Below are 24,966 nucleotides of genomic sequence, written 5' to 3'. Positions count from 1 at the left end.
CAGCCCAGGTCTATTTGCTTTCCTAAACAGAGGAGGAGGAGTGGATTGGAGGGTGGGACTGGGAGGAGAGAAAGGAGGGGAAACTGTGGCTGAGATGTAAAATAAGTAAATTTATTTAAAAAATAAGAAAGAATGGAAGAAAAAAATATGTGAGCCTCCTCAACTAGCTGCTATTAGATTTCCTCCTTTTTCCTCTGGTCTGTAGACATTCATGATCCTTCATGACATTGGATGTGGGTTCATTTTGTTTCAAGTGCCAGCTTCTTGGCTGAAATCCTTACCTGTGATAAAGTCAAGTCAGTTCTTCCTTTAGGGTCCTAGGTCTTTCTAAATGAAGACCTCCTTCATCCCACAGTAATAGTTATTCCATTATCTTGTTAGCTTTCTTTTTACCTGTCACTTACGAGACTTCTGTCATTGTCTCCCCCACCCCACCCCCTTTTATCCTGGTGGAATGTAATCGAGTTTGTATTTTGATCTTTATGTTGAATATCTCGGTGAATTTCCAGGCTGATGCCAGTGGTTTGTCAGCTGAATCTCCTGGGTTGTTTTTCACTTGGGTTTATGTCCTTATCGATTTTATGTTGCTATAGTAAAGTACCCGAGGCTGGGTAGGTCATAAAGGGAACAGACAGCTGGGGGTAGTGGCATAGCTTTAATCCCAGCACTCGGGAGGCAGACGTGGGTGGATTGCAGTGAGTTTTGAGGCCAGCCTGATGTACATAGTGAGCAGAGAATTGAAATAATATAGAGTCAACATTCTGGCAAGGGTACCCTGGCTATATCATTTGAAGGAGAAGCAGAAAGAAAGTAGGTGTATACCTGAGGCAAAGGCGGAGCAGCATGCTCACTCTGTGGCTGCCTGCTCTCAAGGGAGCTAATGCAGCCCCACGAGGACCTGCCCCTGCTGAGAGAGTAGTAATCTGTTCAGTGAGCAGAAGCCACTAAGCCTCCTTGCTGTCTACCAGGACTTGCTTCTTGTAAGTTCATTATCTTAATGTCACTGCCCTGGAGACCAAGCTGCTAGTAATCAAATGCTTAGGGACAAACCATAACTATACGCTTTCTTTCTCTTGTTCTGCCCCTTGGGCCTCATTTCTGTTTCCTTTTGCACTGACTGGGACTTTGAGTTACAGTGCTGATAGGGGAGCCGATGGCATCACTGTCCTGCTGCTGAGCAGTATATGTCTGTGTGTGTGCACGAGAGCGCAGGTGTCTACAGGCCAGAAGAAAGTGTCAGATCTCCTAGACTTTCAAATACTCCATAGTGTGAGGAGTCCTTATCATAGACTCGTCTCAAATTATCTGTCCCTGTGACATCTGTACAGTTGCTTATCGTGTGGTATAGGATTTTTGTGTCTTATTAATGAATGAATCTGACTCTCACGGGCTCTTTCTAAAACTCATTTGGGAATTTGGTTGGTTGTAGTGATAAGCATGGGCACTGTTTCCATGCTGGCTACTTGCAGTTATTCTGCTGAGTAGGAAGCAGAGTTGTACTGTGAGAATTCAGCACTCTTAACATACTCTGTATGCTCTGTAGTCTATCTAAAAGTTAATCAAGGGGCTGGAAAGGTGGCTTAGTGGCTTCAAAAGTGCTGGGTGCTCTTTCAGAGGACCTGCGTTCACTTCTCAGCACCCACATAGCAGTTGAAACCATCTGTAACTGCAGCTCCAGGGGTCTGATGCCCTCTTCTGATCTCCTTGGGAGCACTACCTGAAAGTAGCTCATAGACATACATGCAGGCAAAACACACATGCGCATAAAATAAAAATAAGTAAATCTTAAGAGATAGTCATTACAACCCTTATTGCTGTTTTATTAAGCTTATGCCATTAATTATAGAATTGATTAGTCCATAGTACAGATAGAAGTTAAACACCTTAATCCCAGTAGGCTGCCACATCTCCTCTCACCACTGTATATCTTTCCAGTCTTTCATATGCGTGTAGTTTCCATAACTGTAATGCTGATGTATTTTGTAAATAATCAGTATTTAAATTTTTATGGCTGTTGAACAAGTGCTTCACAGCCAGTGAGGTGGCTCATATGTGCAGTCCAGCATCCAGAAGGCTGAGGCAAGAGGAAACCTGTAAGTTTTAGGTCATCCTGAGATCCATAGTGAGTTCCAGGATAGCCTGAGCTACAGTGTAAGACCCTTAAAAGAGGATAAGAGGAGCTGGAGAGATGGCTCAGCAGTTAAGAGTGCTGGGTGCTCTTCCAGAGGTCCTGAGTTCAATTCCCAGTAAATGCATGGTGTCTCACAACCATCTGTCATGAGATCTGGTGCCCTCTTCTGGCCTGCAGCCAAACATGCAGGCAGAACACTGTATAATAATTAAATCAATCTTAGGGAGTAAAAATGGGGAGAGTAAGGGAGGAGAGGACTTGTTGAGTAAGCAACAAATGAACAAGGTATCACAGGTTTCATCTTTGCAACCCCAGGTGTTTATACTCTCCAAAATAGATGTAGTAGCATGATCAGATGTATGCCTGCATCATTGGATATTTGGTAGTTTTTACAATAGATGCCTTTATGAATGGAGGCTCCCACCCCTCCTACAGTAAAGAAGTGGGTGCAGTGAGTCTGGGGATATGAAAATTTGTGTGGTTCTCTTCAGAGGTATTGTACCAGTTTATAGTACAGTTTACTGACAAGTGAGGACTTTGTCCTCACAAGCGTCTAGGCTCCTGTTGCTGACTTCTGTTTTCTCACTCTGGCTTTCTTTCAGATTCTTGTCTTCTACTTTTTGAGATGTCTCCTGGCTTTTGTGAGCTGTATTTGTGAACTTTACTTTTATAAGTAAGTATCAAAGCTTTGCATCCAAAAGCGTCAGGGGCCCTGCTGTAGCTCAGACAGCTGTCAGAGAGCACTCTCCTCTGGTCCTCCAGCTGAAGGGCGACTTCTTGTCTGCAGAGGAATTGAGGAGCAGTGCCCCCAGCTGCCGTTCCCTTGGAGTGTCCCTGATTTTAATTTGTAGTGCATGTCTTGCTCATCTTCATAGGATTTAGTGAAACCTTAGTTTTGGTTCTAAGTGAAGGATTGATTGATTCACTTCTTCCCTAGAGCTGAGCCGATGGGAGACTATTCCCAGTGTAAGACTCTGCTCTCGTTTGCACTCAGTACATGGCCTCACACCAAGCTCTCAGTTGATTGAATATTAATGAATCCATTATGCATTTAAGTATTCTAGCAATAAAATAGCTGTCTTTAAAAAATGTAACACATAAAACCCATTAAATTTAATAGTGCCTTAACACATTAAAAGAAAGTACTCAGACTTAAGGATCATTATTAAAAGTTTTCCCACTGCTAGATGTGCCAGAGTAAAATTAATTTTTGTCCTTGACTCTGACAAGATTAGAGGTAAAAATAAAACCAGTACTCCCTCTGGGGATTGTAGCTATAAGTTGGTTTTCATGTGGATTTGGGCCTGAATTCAAATCAACCATCTCATCTCCTAAGACCCATGATGGAGATTTATGGTGAATTAGATTAGTAGAGGTCCCATGCATCACATAAAAAATTTCCCTAGAGAACTGGACTCTTAACCCAGATGTCAGGAAATCACCAGGACTATGTTAGGACTGTAGTCTTAATACACAAGAAAGGATGATGAAGTCAGGCTGCAAAGTGGCTTTGCGGCAGAGCGCGTGCCTCATATCCACAGGGTCTGGGTTTAGTTCCTGGGAGGGCGTGAGAAACAGAATAAAGAAGTCACACCAAAGTACCACACAGATCAGGGAAGTCACAAAAAGAGACAAGACATTGAAGAGCTAGCAGAAATCGCAGTCATCAAAAAGTTGGCCTGTAAGGCCGGGCGGTGGTGGTGCACGCCTTTAATCCCAGCACTTGGGAGGCAGAGGCAGGTGGATCTCTGGGAGTTCGAGGCCAGCCTGATCTACAAGAGCTAGTTCCAGGACAGGAACCAAAAGCTACGGAGAAACCCTGTCTCGAAAATAAAAAAAAAAAAAAAAAGGTTGGCCTGTAAATCTTCATTTATTAGGAATTATTAAAATGAAAACAGTATTTTCTGTGTGTAGAGAAGTGAAAGAGAGAACTGAAAACATGAAGAGAAACAAGAACCTCCAGAAATGACCAGGCCGGTGTGAAAAATAGTAAGAACGTATAGAGACAAAAATGTAGTTATTTTATGTTGACTTTATATATATGCACATATAAACATATGTGTGTGTAATATCATTCATATAATTTGATATTTAAGACTCAATAGATAGTCTAGACAGATTAAGACTGCTAATAAGCAAAGTAGTAAAATGAAGGATAAATTTGAAGAAATTGCTAGGAATAAAGTTAGATAAAAAAGGAATAGAGAGGAAGTTAATGTGTAAGGTTTCTAGCTCTGATACAGAGAACGGGAGGAGGCAACATTCAGGGAAGTGTAGCTCACAGTTTTTAGAGCTATTGGGAAAGGTTGGTAATCCATAAATTCAGTAAATCATGCATCTTAATCCAAGAATATAAAAAGAATTTAGTGAAATTGTGTAAAACACCAGAGATAAAGAACCGGTCTTAAAACTGGAGGAGGAGTTCATGGAGTCCCTGTAAGGGTGCACTGAGCAGCGAGACCAGTGGCAGCGAGAGCAGGACCAGAGACGGAAGCCCTTACTTCATAGTTCCGAGAGAGCAGGCTGTGGGCTGGGGTGTGGAGTGCTTGAATACTCTCAGGGCCCTGGGGTCATCCCCAGCAGAACAAAATAAAGAATGCCCAGGCAAATGCCAGCCTTGCAAAAGTGAACTAAGTTTAAGATCAAGAGCTAAGTATAGATTTCCAGTTAGAAAGAAAAGCAGCCGGGTGGTGGTGGCACACACCAGGAGAATCTTTGTGTGTTCAAGGTTAGCCTTGTCTACAAATCGAGTTTCAGGACAGCCAGGGCTGTTACACATAGAAACTCTGTGATAAAAAACAAAAACAAAAACCACACACACACAAAGAAAACCCACCTACAAATTAGAGAAATTTTTATTAATATGTTCTTACTGAAAGAACTTCTAAAAGATGTACTTTGGAAGGATCAAAACCTTTTCAGGAAGAAACATGAAATAAGCCCTAGTGAAGCCACGCCTACACATGGACAAATACTGACCAAGTCAATAGCAGTGCTGGGTCTGAGGGCCCACGCCTTCAGTCCAGCATCCCGGAAGCAGACACAGGCATGAGTTCGAGGCCAGTCTGGCCTACAGAGCAAGTTCCAGGGCAGACAGAGCTGTCATGTAGAGAAGCTCTGTATTGAAAAACAAACAAAATGAAAAAAATTTAATAGCAACACCTAAAAGGCATGAATTTGTGGAATTGGAAAAAAACAAAATAATCTAAATGTTGTAGAAGGACAGATGTAGTTTCCAAGTCTGAAAAACATTGACATGGGTAAATTACGTGGCTTTTTGTGTTATTTTCTAGTCTTTTTTTCCCATGAGAATTAACATTTATTTATGTTTTTAAGATATTTAAAGTTTATTCTTTGACACTTTCATGTATGTATACAGTTTTTCTCGAGCATATCCACTCTAATTCTGCCCTACCATTTCCTCTAGTAGCTGCCTGTAATTAAATCCCCCTTTTATCTTCATGTCTTTTTTTTTTTTAAATAACCCCCTGAGCCGGGCAATGGTGACTCCCTCTAATCCCTGCACTCAGGAGGCAGAGGCAGGTGGATCTCTAAGTTTGAGGCCAAGGCCAGTCTGGTCTGCAAAGTCAGGCCTACTTACAGAAACCCTGTCTCAAAAAAACAAAACAAAATAAAACAAAACAAAAAACCAACAACAACAGCAACAACAAAAAACCTCCCACTGAGTTCAGTAAGTACTGCACACTTGCATATGGCTGTGGAACAATCGTCTAGAACATGGACCACCTACCAGCTACATCCCCTGCTGGTAGCCATCCATGTGGATAGGTCCTCGGCTGTGGCGAGGATCTCATGAACCCCTCCCTCGCTCATGCTACAATGTTGTTCCAGTCACCACAGCTTGCTGTGTGAGGCATGGTCATGTCCAGAAGACAGGTTTCATAGCACTCCTCCCATCCTCTGGCTCTTACATCCTTTCCCACCACTCTTCAGTAATATTCCTTAAGCCTGCTGCTGTTCCTGCTGCTGCTGCTGCTGCTGCTGCTGCTGCTGCTGCTGCTGCTGCTGGTGGTGGTGGTGGTTTTATATAGCTGTCCTTTTAGAGCCGAGCATCAGTAGTCGCTTACTCTCATCACCTGGGCTCTCCATTAACCCCGACCACTGTAAATAGAGGCTTCTCTGCCCAAGGCTGAGTACAGCACTAATCTGTGGTTATAAACAAATGTTTAGGAAGGTTCTTTGAATTAATATGTATAGGTATTTTGATTGCATATATGCGTGTGCACTTTGTATGTGCCTGGTGCCCTGAGAGGCCAAAAGAGGGTGCCAGGTCCTCAGGAACTGGAGTGACAGATGGTTGTAAGCCATGTGGGTGTTGGTAATTGAAAGCTGGTCTTGTGGAAGAGCAGCCAGTGCTCTTAACCATTGGATAATCTCTCCAGCCCAGAAGGCACTTGACAACATGTCCATTTAGCAAAACCAAACTAGAAGCTTACCCACTACAACCTCTGAGCTTCCCCAGCTTTGAGCCAGGTTTACAGTATCAGGCATGAAGTCCTCCCGTGAAGGAGGACTCAGGTCAGTCAGAAAGCAGCTGGTTCCCTTAGCAGTTTTGTCACTGTTGCACCTGTGGGCACGTCTTGCCTGGCAGGTTTGTATTACAGCACCTAGGGTCCACTGCTGGAGAAGGCCATTGATGATTTCTCCTTCAGTTGTCCAGAGAACCTTCTAGCACTATGAATGCTAGCTATCAGGGAGACAGTTTCAGGTTAGTTCTAGTTTAGTTTTCCCTCTGTCCTGCAAACAAAGTATATGGTGCCTTCAGTATATAGGATGTGAGCTAACTGTGACGGGAAAGCGATCTCTGGAAATAGCTTGGGTTGTTTTGGGGACCTCTGGGACCTCCCTAATCAGTAACTCATAGGGAACAGTCCTGTGCCTGGTGCTGATATTTTCATTTAATAATCCATGTCGTCTGGTAACAACATTATCTACTCATGCAAGGCACCTCTGTTGAAACCTTATTTTTTATTTTAAATAAAGACATTTTGATTAGCTTGTAAACCAGTATGCATCCATACATTCTCGTTCTGATTAATCTGCCTCTCTTCTTCATTCCTCTGCCCAGTCACTGCTAAAACCTTTAACTCCTTGTATTATCTCTCTGCTTTTGTTTTTATTTTTTGAAACACGGTTTCTCTGTGTGGCCCTGGCTGTCCTGGAACTCACTCTGTAGAGCAGGCTGGCCTCGAACTCAGAGATCCGCCTGCCTCTGCTTCCCAAGCGCTGGGAATAAAGGCACGTGCCATCCCACAAGGCATCCTTCTCTGCTTTTATATCATCTGTTTTGAGAACAGCCTTTGCTGGACAGCTCTGTGCTAGGCACTTTACTAAGCATTTTTCCAACATTAACCCTCACAGAAACTTTATGTAGGCATGGTTGCTATCCTCCTCTTAGAGATGTGGAAAATTGCAGATTATCAAATTAGCCACTGCTTGTCAGAATTTGAATCTGCCTGCTATGGGACAATGGCCTGTACCCTGTCACTTGTATTTTAAATAAATGCGGATTGGCCAGTAGCCAGGCAGGAAGTATAAGCGGGGCAGCGAGAATTCTGGGAAGAGAAAGATTCAGTCTGCAGTCGTGACCCAGCCGTAGAGGAAGCAATATGAGAACGCCTCAAGGATAAAGGTGCCAAGCTAACAGGCAAGAATAATGGGCTAGTTTAATATGTAAGAATTAATTAATAAAAAGCTTGAGCTACTAGGCCAACTAGTTTATAATTAATTCAGACCTCTGTGTGTTTCTTTGGGACTGAACAACTGTGAGACCAGGCGGGACAGAAAACTTGGTCAACACCTGCCTGATCCTGAGGCCTGCTATTTCTTACTATATCATGCTATCTCCCTATTGATAGCAGATATAATTCTAAATATGCAGCTTTTCTTAAAGAAGACACCTTCTGTGCCAAGAATAAGAAGTCTGTTTCTTATGCACATGAAATTGCTAACAACTTTGAAACACGTTTCCTCTTAAGGATCTCTTCTGTATCAGGAGGAAGAGTTTGAGTTTCTCATGCATATGAAGTTACTGACAGTCTAGACAGCTCTGTGTTTGGCTTCAGCTCCTCATTGTTACTTCTCAAACACACCTCCATTTCTTCTTTGCTTTGTGACATCTGTCTCTTAGTAGCCACAATATTAATAGTTTTTATTTTTTCTTTGAGGGCTGTGTGCAAGAAATTTGGGCTGCATGTGAGTCGAATGATGCTGGCCTTCTTGGTGCTCAGCACCGGCATGTTTTGTTCATCGTCCGGTAAGTAGGAGGGCAGGTGTGGGTCACAGGTTCACCTTCCTATGCAGTTGCCTTTGAGGGAAGCACTTGGCCAGCAAGGTTATGTAGACTAATGCTTGGCAGGGCACTTGTGTGACCTGCACAGATTCATGAGAAGTAGAGAGTTTCTGTTCCTTCTTCCTAATGGCCACTGGGGAGGAGAGTATTTTTGAATGATGGCTTTTTTTTTTCTGCCTGTTATTTGAGATGTATTCTATAGAGCTTGTATCCCTTGGGCATTTATTTTATAGTTAGCTTCTGGACACTTAGAATAAAGGTTCTAGGTAGGACTTGTAGCTTTCCAGCTGTGTTGCCTTTGAACGCCTATATTCTGTGGACTGAGCTAAGGTAGCCTGCTCAAAAGATAGGTGGTTCCCAATTCTCCAGAAAAAATATTTTGCTAAATTATCTCAATTTTAGTTTATGCTTATCTAACCAAGAATCTAGTAGGTACACTAAATATACAAGATAGCACCTTGCACAGAGTTCATGGTTAGCATTTTCTTCATTGACTATATGGAAATGAATGTTCTGCAGGGACCTCCGGGCTCCACCCTGGACCAGCTTGGAGAGCCACTGTAGTGAATGTGCCATAAATGCTTCATCAGCATCAGCAGAGACCTCAAATTTCTCTGCTCTTTTGTACTCTGCACTGGCAGCCAGAATTGACTTCAATATTATTTAGCATCTGTCTGTGAAAGTCGCATCTCACATGTTCTATGTTTTAGTTACTTTGCTAATCTGGAAACAGATTTGTATGTGTGGGGTGTTCCCTTAGTATTGCGGTGTAGTTGAGGCACTTTGGAATTCAGTCTTTACTGCGGAGCCTTTGAAGTGGGCCCTTGCTGAGTGTCCTAAATCTCACTGCATATTCATTGTAGTTCTTGTTAGAATCAGCTGATTTTTTTGCTTCAGGCCTTATAAAGCATGAGAAGCCACATTTTTGTTTAGTTGTTAGGAATATTTTGCTGCCGTTGCAAGAGCCTTGAGTGTGTTCAGACTCTTATATACCATGACAAAGTTATGGCAGATGTAATGGTTAAGGGCTATGCCAAAGCCAGAGTGTAGCTCTGAGCCTTGAGGCTTCCTAGAATCCCTGTAGAGAACAAGTGTGAACCAGGATATCTTAGCAGAAGAAACCAATACATCGTCCGCAATGGGTCTGAGTCTTTTAAACCATATTCTCTGCGTGGAAATAAAGGTGGAGAGTCTTGGATTTGTTTAAGCTTTAAATGTAGGTACAGGCCAGGAGAGGAATGGATGGCTAGTATTGTGTAACTTGGGCCTTGTGTACTTGGAAAAAAGGTCTGAGGAAATAAAAACCACAGTGCCTTTTGTGTTTTGAAAAGGGATGTCCTTTGACTACCCGTTTGTTTCCTTCACTTCCTCCCTTTCTGTGTGTATTTCTTTCTACCCAGGGTCTCACGGTCCAAGACAGGGTCTTATGTGGCCTCAAACTTGCTGCATAGTTGGGGATGCCCTTGAACTTCTGATTTTCTTGCTACTACCTCCTGAGGGCTGGGACTGTAGGCATGTGCCACGATGTCCAGTTGTGGTCTAGAAATTGAACCCCAGGCTTTGTGCATTGTAGGCAAGCACTCTGTCAGCTGAGCCATGTTTCCAGCCTTAGTGCTTGTTTATAGTAGTGTTTTCCAAAGTAGATTCATTTTGCAGTGCAGGTGAATTTTTAAAATCAATATCTAATCTCATTCTCTTGTTCCTTTCTCTCTTTGCTCTTGTAGCATTCCTTCCTAGCAGCTTCTGCATGTACACTACATTGATCGCCATGACCGGATGGTATATGGACAAGACACCCATTGCTGTGCTGGGAGTAGCAGCCGGGGCTATTGTAGGGTGGCCATTTAGTGCAGCCCTTGGGTAAGAAACTTAAGTTATTCCTCCCCTGTATACCCTGGGCATCTGGTCAATCCTGATGTTGTATCAGATGCAGATTTCCCAGCCAGCAACGAAAGCTAAAGGAATTGATTTGACTGGTGAAGACTTTGGGAACAAAAGCATATTACTGCTTCTTTGTGTGTTTTATTCCAATGAGAGTAATGACTGCTAAGCTCCTGCTGAATGCTGCCATTGCTATCACAATTTTTATTTCTAAATTTTCTAAATTGCCATCACAATTTTTATTTCTAAATTTTACAACTCTGCAAGAAGCTATAATAATTAGTAGTTTTGAGTGGGTTGGATTTTTGAGACAGGGTTTCTTTGTGTAGCCTTGGTTGTCTTGGAATTAGCTCTGTAGACCAGGCTGGACTTGAATTTACAGAGATCCACCTGCCTCTGCCTCGTGAGTGCTGGGATCAAAGGTGTGTGACACCACTTCCTGACAATAATTAGTATTTTTATAAATGAGAACATAGATAGTAAGATTTGGAATAATTTGCCATTAACATTATGCTTGCTTTTTAAAAAATGCTTTTACTAGCATATATTAATTATACATACCAGGTTTCACTGTGACATTTTCATACATGTATGGATTGTATTTCAGCCATTTTCCTCAGCCGTGTTACTCTCTCTTGTCTACTCTCTCTCCTGCTGACCCCTTTCCTCTGTCTTCTAAAGCTTGCTGATGTTTCTCACACTGCTGCAGTCTGTGCTGTGCATTTTCCTTGTCACCTGGATTGTAATGTTCTCTTTTCTCCTTCTCTTTTCTTGAAAAAAAAATATGTGCATGGGCTGTGTGTCTGTCTATGTTCCTGTAGGCTAGAAAAGGGCAGCCCATGCTCTTAATCACTAAGCAATTTCCCCTGCATCCCTTCTCCTTTCTTGCGCCAGCTCCTTCCCCAAGTTTAAGTGTGTTTCCACTTCCTTCCCTCCTCTTTGTTTCTACTACTTCTTTCTCCATTGGTCTACCTTAACTTCTTGACTATACTAGAGGAATGGCTCATTGGTTAAGAGCGCATGCTGCTCCTGGAGAAATTGGAATTTGGTTCCCAGCATCCATACTAGGTGGTTCACAACTGCCTGTAACTGCAGTTCCAGGGAATCTGGTACCCTCTTCTGGACTTTGCAGGCACTAGCACTCACATATTATATACATAATTTAAAAATACATCTTAATAGTTGTTATTAACATTTTAAATATAATATTCCATATTTTTAAAAGTACCTATAGGATATAGCTCAGTAGTAAAATGTTTGCCTGGGATGTATAGGACCTCACCACAGCAACAAGTAACCAGAGAGCAGATTTAATGAGGTAAAAAGGGTTTTTGGAGACTGGGGGGATGACTTAGTAAAGTGCTTGCTGGGCAAAGCACCCACTTAAAAGGCAGGTATGGTGCTTCTGAAATCCCAGGGCTAGGATGGAGACTGAGGAGTTTCTGGAGCTCACTGGCCAGCTAGCCTCGCTGATGGGTCCTTGGAAAGACCAGCTTGTTTTTGAGAAGACGTCTTGTCACTACCAGCTTCCTTTCTTCTCTGCCCCTGGGAAAGCCGTTTGGTTCTCTGCTCAGCATAGACCTGTGTGACTCTGTCCCAAGTGTTTGGTGCTTTACCAACATTTTCCTGTGTTTCTGTTGAATAGTTTACCCATCGCCTTTGACTGGCTGGCCCTGAAACACAGGTGGAAGAGTTTCTTTCACTGGTCGCTGGTGGCGCTAGTTCTCTTCCTGGTGAGTTGCCTGTTTTCTGCGTTTGCTCTCATGTTTGAAGTAGCTTCTGATGTGGCGAAGGAAACATCAGGAGCTCATTTTATTTTTCATTCTGAAGTTTTTCCATCAGCATTTTGAAAAGTACCAATGCTGTTTTTTTCTTTTACTTTAGGTGCCCGTGGTGGTCATTGACAGCTACTATTATGGGAAGTTGGTGGTTGCTCCTCTCAACATTGTTCTGTATAATGTGTTCACTTCTCATGGACCTGATCTTTATGGTAAGCCTTCAGAAAATTTGAGGAAAAAGTAGAAAACAGCTTAATTCACCTGAGCTTTACAATTTTAATTCACATATATCCCTTCCTCTCCATTCCTTCCCTGCAGGCTTCAGGCATAGTCCAAGTTGGCCTTGAACTCCTGATCCTCCTCCTACACTCTTGCACTGGCCAAATGTGGCATTTTGAGCTGTGTCTTTTTCTACTGAACACAGAGCTTTTGACTGCAGTGTAATGAAAACTTAGCCCATGTCTCCTGACTGGTGCGGTAGTCAGCGCTGACCCTCCCTCGGTGCTGCTGAACGTTATCCCCAGATCTAGACTCAGGGAGCTTGAAGGAGTGTTGGCTATGCGTGGTGTCACTGTGTAGCCAAAACTAGTCTTAAACTTGTAGCAATCCTTCTGACTCCGCCTCCCAAGTGACACAATTGTAGGGTTGAGCATCCATGTCTGGTCATGGCTTTGACGCTTTTTAAATTTTTTAATCTAACTACTTTTGAGATGGTTGTGGTGGTACATGCCTGTAATTTCAGTACTGGGGAGGCAGAGGCAGGAGTAGCAGTTCAGAGCTAGCTACATAGCAAGTTTGAGGCTAGCTTGGGCTACATAAGACCCCTATCTTAAAAAAACAGCAGCTGGGTGTGGTGGCACATGCCTTCAATCCCAGCACTCAGGAGGCAGAGGCTGGGGGATCTCTGTGAGTTAGAGGTCAACCTGGTCTGCAAAGTGAGTTCCAGAACAGCAGGGCTGTGTTTTTTATACAAAGAAACTGCATCTCAAAAAACAAAAAAACAAAAACCAAATACAAATCAACAACAACAACCAAACTTCTATTATCATAAAATGAATATAATAACAAAAAGAAAACAAACAAATAGCTCCGTCATCTCCATGTAGTAGTATTAACTTTTAGGAGTATATTCCTACATACGTTTTCTATACATATACATTTGATGTTAGTTTTTTTTGGGCGGGGGGGAGAAAGTTTGGAAAATCTGCAAAGTGAGCAGAGGAGACTCGCGTCAGCAGGAGAGAATGAGCAGACTGGCCTGTTTAAGATTGAGAGAAAGTGATTGCCTGTTGTGCCTCCGTGATGTAGTCTCCAGGTACCCGAGAACCTCCGTCTCTTACCCACCCCTCCCCAGTCTAGTTTTATTTGACCCCTGAATGCATTTGGGCTGGCTAGTTACCGAAAGATGTTAGAGGCTTTTCTAGATCAACTAAGCCACTAAATACTTCATGAGCAAATTTCCCCCTTGGAATCAGTGTGGTTTCTTTATCAATCTTCTAGGTGTCTCCAGAGCATTCTCTGCATTTGACTGCCTTGGCTTGGTTGGGAGTCAGGTTGATATTACATCTGTGTCTCAGGTCAGCTCTTATGATTAGTGTTTGTTGGGCGGCCTGGCCAGTTAAACCAGTAGCTTGTTCTGGCAGCCTCTAGATGTCTCCCTTCAGCTAGGGAAAGTTCACATGTTTTAAATTGCCCCTTAGTTTGGTTTATTTATACGATTTTATTTGACTACTTCCAGACTGCGTGGTGAAAATTGATTTACATGTCCCCAATTAGAAATTTATCCATTCTTTATTGGTGAATGGGTTAATTTGAAAAACTGGCTTCTCACTTTCGTAAGTGGGTCATTATATGCTGGGTAGTCTGACTGCTTATTAAACTCTAAAGAAAATATGAAAGCGATGCATTTTTGTAGCCCTTTAGAGGCTCTGGAGATGATTGGGCTAGTGGGGAAGTGGAGAAGAAAGGCCTGATGTTCCCGTTTAGTAGTGGGTTGGTCAAGGAGGCTGCGGTAGATCTGGGACTACAGTAGACCTATGTCCAGTCTCTTCTTGGACTCTGGTGTCTGCAGTTCATTTCACACAATGTTTGTTGAGAAGAGTCCTAGGGTTTTGTGCCACTTCGTAAATCCGCTTTGATTTCACTCAATATAGTTTTGCTATCATGGAAGTAGAATACTGGTTACTCTGTCAGTAGTGGGGATTGTCTCACCAGCCGTGAAAGTGATTGTGTATTGCTGTAGGTAGCTGGCCTTAACAATTCCTTGATAGAAGTATTCTAAGAACACAAATTCTACTCTGCTCAGAATTTGAACTTGATATTATTTTTTTGTTCTGTTTTTCAAGACAGTATTTTTCTGTATAGTTCTAGCTGTATAGTTCTCGCTCTGTAACCCAGACTGACCTTGAACTTGTGATCCTCCTGCCTCCACCTCTTTCAGCAAATCTTCCCGGTCTGTGACAATTGGTGATAATTGTTTTAAGTCTGATATCAGTTCTTGATTTTCAGAGTTTATTTGTTTTCTTGGAGCTAAGGACTGAGCTGATTACTGTTCTTTAAGAGTGTTAGTTTCTCCTTGTTTAGATGCCTCCCGTGGAGAGAATACTATCTTAGCTTTGAGTTGGAACTCCTTGTACATTGTAAGTTCACAGTAAAACATCAAGAAGAAATAGAAGATTGATTTCTATAGAATCAGTCAGGATCCTCGTTGCTGTCAGGTTTTAGAACTGCGTTGGTTGGACCTGATAGAGTGCTGACTTGGGATTTTTCTTGATACCAAATAAGAATAATACATGTAAATTATTTTAAGATGCTTGTTGGCTGTCTGTTGGCTCAGTCTCAGGGACCAGCATTGTGAATGCTTTGATGTTGTGAAGTCATTAATTGAAACCCAGAGAAAACATTTTTCTATCTTGAAAGTATAACCACCCAGAAATTTTCTACAACTCAAAGATAAATGGGAAGAAATGAAAGATTAGAGATGTCTCAGATGAATGACTCAGGACAGGACTTCTGCCCCTAACGGTTTAGTTGTCTTTGAATAGGAATGAGCTTTCCCCAGAGGTGGCACACGATTGAACGAGGGCCCTTCCTTCGCGGACCACTTCCCTCTTACTCCTCTAAGTGTCTCTAGCATTATGACTTTGGTTTCTAACCTTATTTTGCTGTGCAAGCTACAAAAGAGTCCGGTTTTTCTGCCTCTGCCTCCTGATTATCCTTTTAAGCAATGCTGATTGCAGGAAATTGCTATGGTGCAAGGCGGATGTCACAACGCACACTGATTAAAACCTGCACGTGTCATTCACTGCCTGATTGAAGTAATCCCACAGAGGGAAAAGAGATGAGAAAACGGCTAAATGTTGAGGGAGGGGAGCTCTTTCTTATCTTTCAGGTTTAAGGACCTTGAGTTATGAAATAAAACCATCGTGAGACTTGCATTTCAGCCATTTTTCTTCCTTCTGAATCCTTTGAGTTCTGAGCAGGACCTGGGTCTCTGGTCATAATGGGGACAGGAGCTGAGGAGGCTGGAGAGGTGGCTCAGTGGTTAAGGTGTCTGCTGTCCTTGTAGAGGACCCAAGTTTGGTTCCTGGTACCGTGTCAGGCAGCTTACAACCACCTATAGCCGTAGCTCTGCAGCTGTGGTTCTCCACCTTCCTAATGCTGCGACCCTTTAATACAGCTCCTCGTGTCATGGTGACCCCTAACTATTATTTTCATTGAAATATGTCATTCTTTCATAACTGTAATTTTACTACTGTTATGAATTATAATGTAAATATCTGATATGCAGGATATTTGGTGTCTAACCCCTGTGAAAAGGTCGTTCAATCTCTAGGTTGAAAACCATTGCTCTAGAGGATCTGATGCCCTCTTTTGGCCTTTGCGGGCACCCACCCTCACATACACATTAAAAAAAAACACACAAAAAAGCCATGCTGTTTTTTAAATTAAATATGTACACAGACACACACATATACATATATACACATACACACACGTATATACGTGTGTGTGTGTGTATGTATGTATGTGTGTTTCTGGTTCTACTGAGGACTGAGCCCAGGGCTTTATGCATGCTAGTCAGGTACCCTACTACTCAGCTATATCACTAACCCTGAGTTACTGCTTTTTATGAAACACATGGAACCCTATATGTGTGACTGTAAAATAGGAGTTGAGCTTTTCAAGGGGATGCATAGCTATAAGCAAGTTTATCTGTTACTTAGTCTTCTGAGTATTGAAACTACAGTTAAATTCAAATGATGTCTTAAGATGTTTTAGCTTCATGTGCTCTGTGCTCTTTAGCTACTAATACTAGTTAAAGCGTTTTTCTCATTTGGGTTTGTTGGTGCTGCCTTAACAGAATATTAAGACTGGGCAATTTATGAAGCACAGAAATGTGTTTCTGCTGGAGGTTAGGAGTCCAGTATGAAAACTCTTGCAGGTTGAGTGCTTAGTGAGAGCTGGGCCTATGCTTCTGCAGTGGCACCAAGTTACTGAACTCTAGAGGAAAGGAATTCTGCATCTTCTGTGGTAGAGGAGAAGATGGCTAAATTCCTACTGATAGGAATAAAGTGAAATAATTAAAATCCGGTAATTCTCATCCAGAGCTTCTTAACCCGTCTGCGTTTCCTGTCTTCCGCTCATGTGCCTTCATGTGCCTGAGCACTGAAGAATGCCTAGGCTTGTGGATTTTCATTTAGTTGAGTGTTGAATTGCCAGTGCTTCTTGAGCAGAAGGCAGTAAAGGCCAAATACTGTAGCAGGCATTGAAGGCATCACTAATGGCGTCCTATCTCTTTCTCCCTCAGGTACAGAACCATGGTATTTCTATTTAATCAATGGATTTCTGAATTTCAACGTTGCTTTTGCATTGGCTCTTCTGGTCTTGCCACTGACTTTTCTTATGGAGTACCTGCTGCAGAGGTTCCATGGTGAGTGGTTTGAGATATGGCAGGTTTTGGAGGAGGAGAAAGCAGGTAACAGGTTAAACACCAAGTGGAAAGCTGCTTATTTTAGTCTCCACTTTCTCTCTGTGAAAATGGTTGAATAACTGAGATTTTAGTTTGTATTTGTAGATTATTTGGTTAATTGTTCGAATTGAACAAGATGAAGCTTTGTGTCATCTTAAGGCAGCAGTTCTCAACTTGTGAGTCATAGCCCTTGGGGTTGCATAATCTATATTTACATTATGATTCATAACAGTAGCAAATTTACAGTTATGAAATAGCAATGAAATAACTTTATGTTTGGGGGTCACCACAACATGAGGAGCTGTATTAAAGGGTCAGCATTAGTAAGGTTAAGAATCACTGCCTTAAGGGAAGGAAGTCAGTGTGATTTTACCATTACCAAGGAAGCAGAGACATTTGGCGAAAGTACAGGAGATCAGCCTGTTTGAACCATTCCCCTTGTAGGCAAGAGTCTTGGATGATTGTTTACCGTGATCTGTGCTGCAGGCAAACATTGTGAAGCTGGAACTGAAGCAGCTTGCCAGGGGCCAATGCTCCCGGCTTCCTCTGCTGTGTGGCACTCACCTTACTCTGACTATTTGTCATACAGCCGCTACTTTCTCGAGCGGTGGAGCTGGGTTTCTGGTATCTGCACTATGGAAGACAAATTTGAGCAGAAATTCATGAGAGCTTTGGGAAGGTTTAACTCGAGACATCTTTGTTGGGTTTTCGTGCCAGATGAATGATCTTCCCTTCTCACCTGCTCAACTTTTCTTGTTAATGGTTTATATAGCATGTGCTGTCTGGACAGTGAGGGGATCTTCACTCATTTAGAAAGATTTGGAAAATGATTGGAGGGGGCAGGGAGAGTATATTGTGGAGGCCAGAGGACAACCTTTGGGAGGCAGTTCTTGCTCTCTGTTGTGGAATCTTGGGATTGAACTCAGGTTGTCAAGTTTATATGGCAGGGTAAATCGCATTACCCACTGAGCCATCTCACTGGCTCAAGGTCAGGAGTGTTTACCTCCAGAGAGTTCTATAGTTGCACCAATGGTTCAGTAACTAAATCAGACAGCTGGGAGGGCTCTTGACTGTCACGCTGTAGACATAATGAACACCAGGGGGTGCTGTCTGCCCACCTCTTGCCAGCATTTTGTAGATACCTCCCTCATTGTCAGTAATGCCAACCTAGCATGGATGCCTTTTTTCAAGGCTCTTGTAATGCCAGGAATTCTCCAGCAGGTGCTTGGGGCACAGTGTTCTCTATGTTCCTTTTATTATTTTGAGAGTCTTTTAAGTACATGTTGGTTTCAGTTTTGTGATTCAGAGTAGATGTGGATTGTAAAGACAGAAAACTTCCTTTTAGAGTATTTTGTGTTTGCTTTGAAGCATTGTCATTGGTCTTGGTGACACTCCTGTAATCCTAGCACTCCAGAGAATGAGGCATTTGGGTCAAGTTTGGACAACAGAACAAAACAAGGCAGACTGGGTTGGGGCTTGATGAATAGGGTTCAAGAATTTAACTGATTTTTTTCTTTCTTTCATCCATGCTGTTTTAACAGACCCACTGGTGTGTGGATAAAAGGATTACTCAAAGTGGATTTGGTTAATTTGGGGAATCTTTGGTCTTAGTGGCAGAACCCATACAGAGAATATGCTTTTTATCTTTCCCCACCTACAGTTTATTAAGCTCTGTTATCCATTAGCTGTACTTCCCCTGTGTTTTAACTGTTGTTCCTCCCTCTAAGCTTTGGGTCTCTTGGAAAAACCCAGGAGTATGTTCCTTATGTTAGAATGAGAGTAAATTCCTAAGTTGAAACATTTTAATGGGATGTCTTCCTAGTATCAAATTTAAATTTAAAAAAAAGACTTTGAAACAAAATACACTGTTTGGTTCTCACATGATGACAGGAGGATGTTATTTTGTCTTGCAGTTCAGAATTTAGGACATCCATATTGGCTTACCTTGGCACCAATGTATATTTGGTTTCTAATTTTCTTCATCCAACCTCACAAAGAGGAACGATTTCTTTTCCCAGTATATCCACTTATATGTCTTTGTGGCGCTGTTGCTCTTTCTGCACTTCAGGTGAGTTTCTGGGAAACGTTTGTCTGCCTCTTCTTGATTCATTTCTGACACGATTGCTTGTGAAACTTTGAGGGCAGGTGGATGTGAGTTGCAGGCCAGCCGGTCTCCATAGTGCGCTCCAGGCTAGCCAGCACTGCTCAGTGTGACCCTATCTCAGCAGCAGCAACAACAAAGACCCTTATGGATAAATTACAGAGTGTACCTCTATCCATAACATGAAACCTGCTGCGGAACATATCCATAAGTGTATAACTTAGTGGCTTTAGCGTATTTGCAGGTGTCTGCAGCCACAAGTTTAGGACATTTTCATCACCTCAAAAGCTCCATGCCCATTACCTCGAGCCCCCACCCCTTTGTCATGGTATATCCACAGTACAATGTCACTGTCTCCTTTGTATATCAATTTGTCTATTCTGTGCATCCCATGTGAGTGAAATCTTAAAATATGCGTTCTTTTATGACTGCTCTCTTTCACATGGCATAATGTTTTAAGGTTATTCTATGTTAGGGTGATATTATATTTAGTAAGTACATATAATATGTATTATGTGGTTATACATAATATATTACATATACTTGTTTGAGATAGGGAGGCTCACTGTGTAGCCTTGGTATGTAGACCAGGTTAGCTTTGAATTCACAGAGATCCATCTGCCTCTACCTCTGTAGTTCTGTGATTGATGGTGTGTGCTACCATGTCCATCAGGGTGATCGTTTTAAAAGATAACTTTATTTATAAGGTATAACTTTATGTGAGATAGTTTAGAGATTGCTGAAAGCATTTCCTCTTCCACCAAGACACCTATAACTTCATATCATCTTAACTTTTGTCATAATGTTGTCAGTGTTGTCATATCTAAAATACTGATTTATTCAGATATTTTAAGATAAGTTATTAGTGTTGGGGCTTACGTCTGTAGTCCTGTACTTGAGGGACAGAAGCAAGAAGGTAGCAAGCTACTGAGGAATGCAGAGTAACAGCCTGTCTTGAGAAGCAAAAAAGAAAAACAACATTAGAACCTCACGCACCAGCAAAAATATACATTTTATTTTCTTTTGACACTAGAGTTTATTCTTGTAAAGTTGGCTGGCTAAGCAAACCTGCAGACAGAGCTAAAAGAGTTGACTTTGGTCTTTGAATTTGGAATGGGTACCACACCAAGTGTTTGCACATGCTCAGATCTTTCCTCACACCCCTTGTTCTGCTTCTATATCCCAGTGTTTCTGTGATGGTGTGGGTCTATGTATGTTGTGTCTGTGATGGCGTGTGGCTGTGTATGTTGTGTCTGTGATGGTGTGTGGCTGTGTATGTTGTGGCTGTGATGGTGTGTGGCTGTGCATGTTGTGTCTGTGATGGCGTGTGGCTGTGTATGTTGTGTCTGTGATGGTGTGTGGCTGTGCATGTTGTGTCTGTGATGGCGTGTGGCTGTGCATGTTGTGTCTGTGATGGTGTGTGGCTGTGCATGTTGTGTCTGTGATGGTGTGTGGCTGTGTATGTTGTGGCTGTGATGGTGTATGGCTGTGCATGTTGTGGCTGTGATGGTGTGTGGCTGTGCATGTTGTGTCTGTGATGGTGTTTGGCTGTGTATGTTGTGGCTGTGATGGTGTGTGGCTGTGTATGTTGTGTCTGATGGTGTGTGGCTGTGCATGTTGTGTCTGTGATGGTGTGTGGCTGTGCATGTTGTGGCTGTGATGGTGTGTGGCTGTGTATGTTGTGTCTGTGATGGCGTGTGGCTGTGTATGTTGTGTCTGTGATGGTGTGTGGCTGTGCATGTTGTGTCTGTGATGGTGTGTGGCTGTGTATGTTGTGGCTGTGATGGTGTGTGGCTGTGCATGTTGTGGCTGTGCATGTTGTGTCTGTGATGGCGTGTGGCTGTGTATGTTGTGGCTGTGCATGTTGTGTCTGTGATGGCGTGTGGCTGTGTATGTTGTGGCTGTGATGGTGTGTGGCTGTGTATGTTGTGTCTGTGATGGTGTGTGGCTGTGCATGTTGTGGCTGTGCATGTTGTGTCTGTGATGGCGTGTGGCTGTGTATGTTGTGGCTGTGATGGTGTGTGGCTGTGTATGTTGTGTCTGTGATGGCGTGTGGCTGTGTATGTTGTGTCTGTGATGGTGTGTGGCTGTGCATGTTGTGTCTGTGATGGTGTGTGGCTGTGTATGTTGTGTCTGTGATGGCGTGTGGCTGTGCATGTTGTGGCTGTGATGGTGTGTGGCTGTGCATGTTGTGGCTGTGATGGTGTGTGGTTGTGTATGTTGTGTCTGTGATGGTGTGTGGCTGTGCATGTTGTGTCTGATGGTGTGTGGCTGTGCATGTTGTGGCTGTGATGGTGTGTGGCTGTGTATGTTGTGTCTGTGATGGTGTGTGGCTGTGTATGTTGTGGCTGTGATGGTGTGTGGCTGTGCATGTTGTGGCTGTGATGGTGTGTGGCTTTGCATGTTGTGTCTGATGGTGTGTGGCTGTGCATGTTGTGGCTGTGATGGTGTGTGGCTGTGCATGTTGTGTCTGATGGTGTGTGGCTGTGTATGTTGTGTCTGTGATGGTGTGTGGCTGTGCATGTTGTGTCTGTGATGGTGTGTGGCTGTGTATGTTGTGTCTGTGATGGTGTGTGGCTGTGCATGTTGTGGCTGTGATGGTGTGTGGCTGTGCATGTTGTGTCTGTGATGGTGTGTGGCTGTGCATGTTGTGGCTGTGATGGTGTGTGGCTATGTATATTGTTTCTGTGATGCTGTGTATCTTATTTATCAATACGGTTGCCTTTTCTTCTAGAAATGTTACCACTTTGTGTTTCAACGATATCGCCTGGAACATTACACTGTGACGTCCAGCTGGCTTGCATTAGGAACAGTCTTCCTGTTTGGGCTCTTGTCATTCTCTCGCTCTGTGGCTCTGTTCAGAGGTAGACATACTGGGAGTGTCTTAACCCGTACTTACAAAGAACTTCACCTTAGTGTTTACTTGTAGCGTGTGATTGGCTTATGCTGGGTGGGGTGTGGCTCTGGACTGAAAGGAGATTGCTAGATCTTCGTGTCGCTACACATTTCCCCTCCAATAGCATTGATTTCCGACCCTCATTTTCAATTTAAAAATTTATTATGTGTATAGGTGTTTTGTCTGAATGCATAGGTACTACATGGGTATCTAGTGCCTGTGGAGACCTGAAGAGGGCATTGAATTCCCCAGAACTGAAATTACAGACAATTGTGAGCTGCTGTGTGGGTGCTGGAAAATGAAGGAGGGACCTCTGAAAGAGCAGCTAGTGCTTTTAACTGCTGAACCATCTCTCAGCCTTTTCCATTTTTAATGTTTGCTGCTAATGTAATGAAACCTAAATACGTTATACAAATTGGAACTAAGTTCTCCTGGTTAAATATTTCCTAATAATTATTATTGGGGTCATAATAGTATAATATACCCAAGGAATAGAAAATCTAGAGGGTAAAACAGTATACAAAGAACAAGAAAGCAGGTTACATTTGGCAAATAAAGCCTCCCCTGTGGTGGTTGTCCCACCAAGAGAGACATCTATGCTGGTAGAGCTGGCTTTCCACTGAGCTGCTGTGGGTTTTCACACTCTTAGAAATTTCATGTGGATTATAGTGGGATATTATAACTAAAAGCTAGAACCTCATCTTATGCTTTCATGAACTCTTTTCCCTTTTAGGATATCATGGGCCCCTTGATCTGTATCCAGAATTTTACCGAATTGCCACAGACCCAACCATCCACACTGTCCCAGAAGGCAGGCCTGTGAATGTTTGTGTGGGAAAAGAATGGTATCGGTTTCCCAGTAGCTTCCTTCTGCCTGATAAGTAAGTTGTCCTTTAATTCATAATATTTCTGAATGTGTGGAGGGTATATGTGGGGTTGTATATGTGCATGTGTGTGTTCAGAAATGTCAGAGGTGGACAGAGTGTCCTCTTCTCTCACTCTCTGCCTGTTCTTTGAGGCAGAGTCTCTTGCTGTACCTGGAGCTTGCTGCTCCCCCCCCCCCAACTAATCTGGATTGCAGTCAGCAAGCCCCAATGGGGTCCTGCTGTCTCTGCGGCCTCAGTGCTGACATTACAGGCATGCACGGGATAGCTGGTGTGTTAATGTGGGTGCTGGCGTCTGAACTCTGACCCTCAGACTTGCACAAATTGAACTCTTAACCACTTAACTATCTCTCCAGTTCCTAATTCTCACATTTTATATATTTATTTTAAAGATTTACTTATTTTTTTTTACATGAGTGTTTTGCTTGCATATATTTATGTACCTAGCTGGTGCCCAGCTAGGCCAGAACAGAGCATCAGATCTTCTGAAACTCAAGTTGAAGAGAGTAGTTAGCGTCCATGTTGGTGCTGGGAACTGAACTCAGGTTCACTTCAGGAACAGCATATGCTCTTAACTTCTGAGCCGTCTCTTTACCCCCATTTCCCAGAAATTTAGATCAGAAAGTAGCAGTTCTATGGCAAGATTGTGTTAGAGTTTGTTTGTTTTGAAAGGCTTAATTTTTTTCTTTGGAAGTGTATGTATATGTGTGTATATTTGGGACACATGCACCCATGTGTAAATGTGTGAGGAGGTCAGAAGTCAGCTTTGGGTCTGCCCTGGTTTTTGTGACAGGGTCTCTCATGACCCAGGACTTACCAGTTAGGCTAGGCTGGCTGACTGGGTAACTAGCGAGTCCCTGGGATCGTCCTGTGTCTGCCTCCCCACCACTGGTATTAGAAGTGCACCCCACCACACGTGGCTTTTTCACTTGACCTCAGATTCTCACCAACTGGACAGTCTTCTGACCCTCTTTGGAGTTTTTACAGGAATTTCTGACTCATTTATCTTCTTAGAGTGCTGCAGAATCTGCATTGTGTGCCTGCCTCTTTTTTCATGAACGGGTGTTCTAGGTCATGTGCTTTTCCCTTCTCCTAGTCACAGGTGTGTCCTTAGGCTTGGCTGGTAACTTGTGTGTGTGTGTGAATGTCTGTGTGCTCATACTCTTGCATGTCCTGTGTGGAGGCCGGAGTTGATACCTGTATCATCTTCTACTGCCCTTTGTATTATTTGTTTACTTATTTTTGCTTTTGAGCCAATGTCTTACTGTGTAGCCCTGACTGGCCTGGAACTTGATACTTAGACCAGGCTGGCCTCTAACTCACAGAGATCCACCTGCTTCTGCCTCTGAGTCCTGGGATTAAAGATGTGTGCCACCATGCCTACCTCCACTTTATTTCTTGAGACAGGGTCTCTCTCCTTGCTATACTGAGAGCTCAGGGTTTCAACTAGCAAGCCCTCCAGAATCTTCCTGTGTGTCTCCTCGGTGCTGTGCTGGGATTGCAGCTTTTATTTGGCTGTTGGCGTTCCAAACGCAGGTCCTCCTGCTTGCATAGCAAGCACATTATCCAGGCCCCTTTTTGAGGGCACGTATTTATCATCCTGCAGTTGACACTAAAACACTAGCAGTGGTGTAGAGACCCCGGCAAGAAGAATGGATTTAGAAAGGAGTTTTTTCCCTTCAACAATAAATTTCCACACTGATTTATAGGAGTAGGGAGAACTACGATCGAGGTGTTCTGACTCCCTTTATACTCTGGTAGATGTGGTAGCGTACACCCCTGGACTTCTGTGTTTTCTTATTTGGTCTGTTTTCAGAGAGAAAGAAGTCTGGCTAAGATGAGTAATTAATGTTGCTGACTTCGCCAGCTCCTCACCTGGTAATGCAGCTGGGTTTTTTTGTTTGTTACATAATGAAGATTTTCGGTCATAAACTTGTCTTTTAAATGTTGGCCTAGGCCTTTGCCTTTAGTATGAGGATTATTCAGACCAAAATAGTATTCTCCTAGTGT

The 24,966-nt window shown here is 42.9% G+C and overlaps 1 protein-coding gene across 2 annotated transcripts in view; it reads left to right on the top strand.

Moving 5' to 3' along the window:
- The window catches only part of Alg9 (ALG9 alpha-1,2-mannosyltransferase), a 57,596-nt gene that overhangs the window by 6,789 nt on the left and 25,841 nt on the right, over positions 1-24,966 (top strand). For both annotated transcript variants that reach the window (XR_012910025.1, XM_075965938.1), the window contains exons 4-12: positions 2,734-2,804; positions 8,320-8,408; positions 10,169-10,304; positions 11,971-12,058; positions 12,210-12,315; positions 16,914-17,036; positions 18,989-19,143; positions 21,911-22,040; positions 22,806-22,953. Coding sequence is in view for 1 of the 2 variants with exons in the window: in XM_075965938.1 (XP_075822053.1) it covers positions 2,734-2,804; positions 8,320-8,408; positions 10,169-10,304; positions 11,971-12,058; positions 12,210-12,315; positions 16,914-17,036; positions 18,989-19,143; positions 21,911-22,040; positions 22,806-22,953 (1,046 nt within the window). In the remaining variant the exon portion in view is untranslated. The remainder of the gene's footprint in view (positions 1-2,733; positions 2,805-8,319; positions 8,409-10,168; positions 10,305-11,970; positions 12,059-12,209; positions 12,316-16,913; positions 17,037-18,988; positions 19,144-21,910; positions 22,041-22,805; positions 22,954-24,966) is intronic.

This window comes from Microtus pennsylvanicus, chromosome 3, assembly GCF_037038515.1.
Source record: "Microtus pennsylvanicus isolate mMicPen1 chromosome 3, mMicPen1.hap1, whole genome shotgun sequence".
In the NCBI taxonomy this organism is placed as follows: domain Eukaryota; kingdom Metazoa; phylum Chordata; class Mammalia; order Rodentia; family Cricetidae; genus Microtus; species Microtus pennsylvanicus.
Note: the sequence above shows the minus strand (reverse complement) of the source record. Positions and strands in the feature narration are given on the sequence as shown.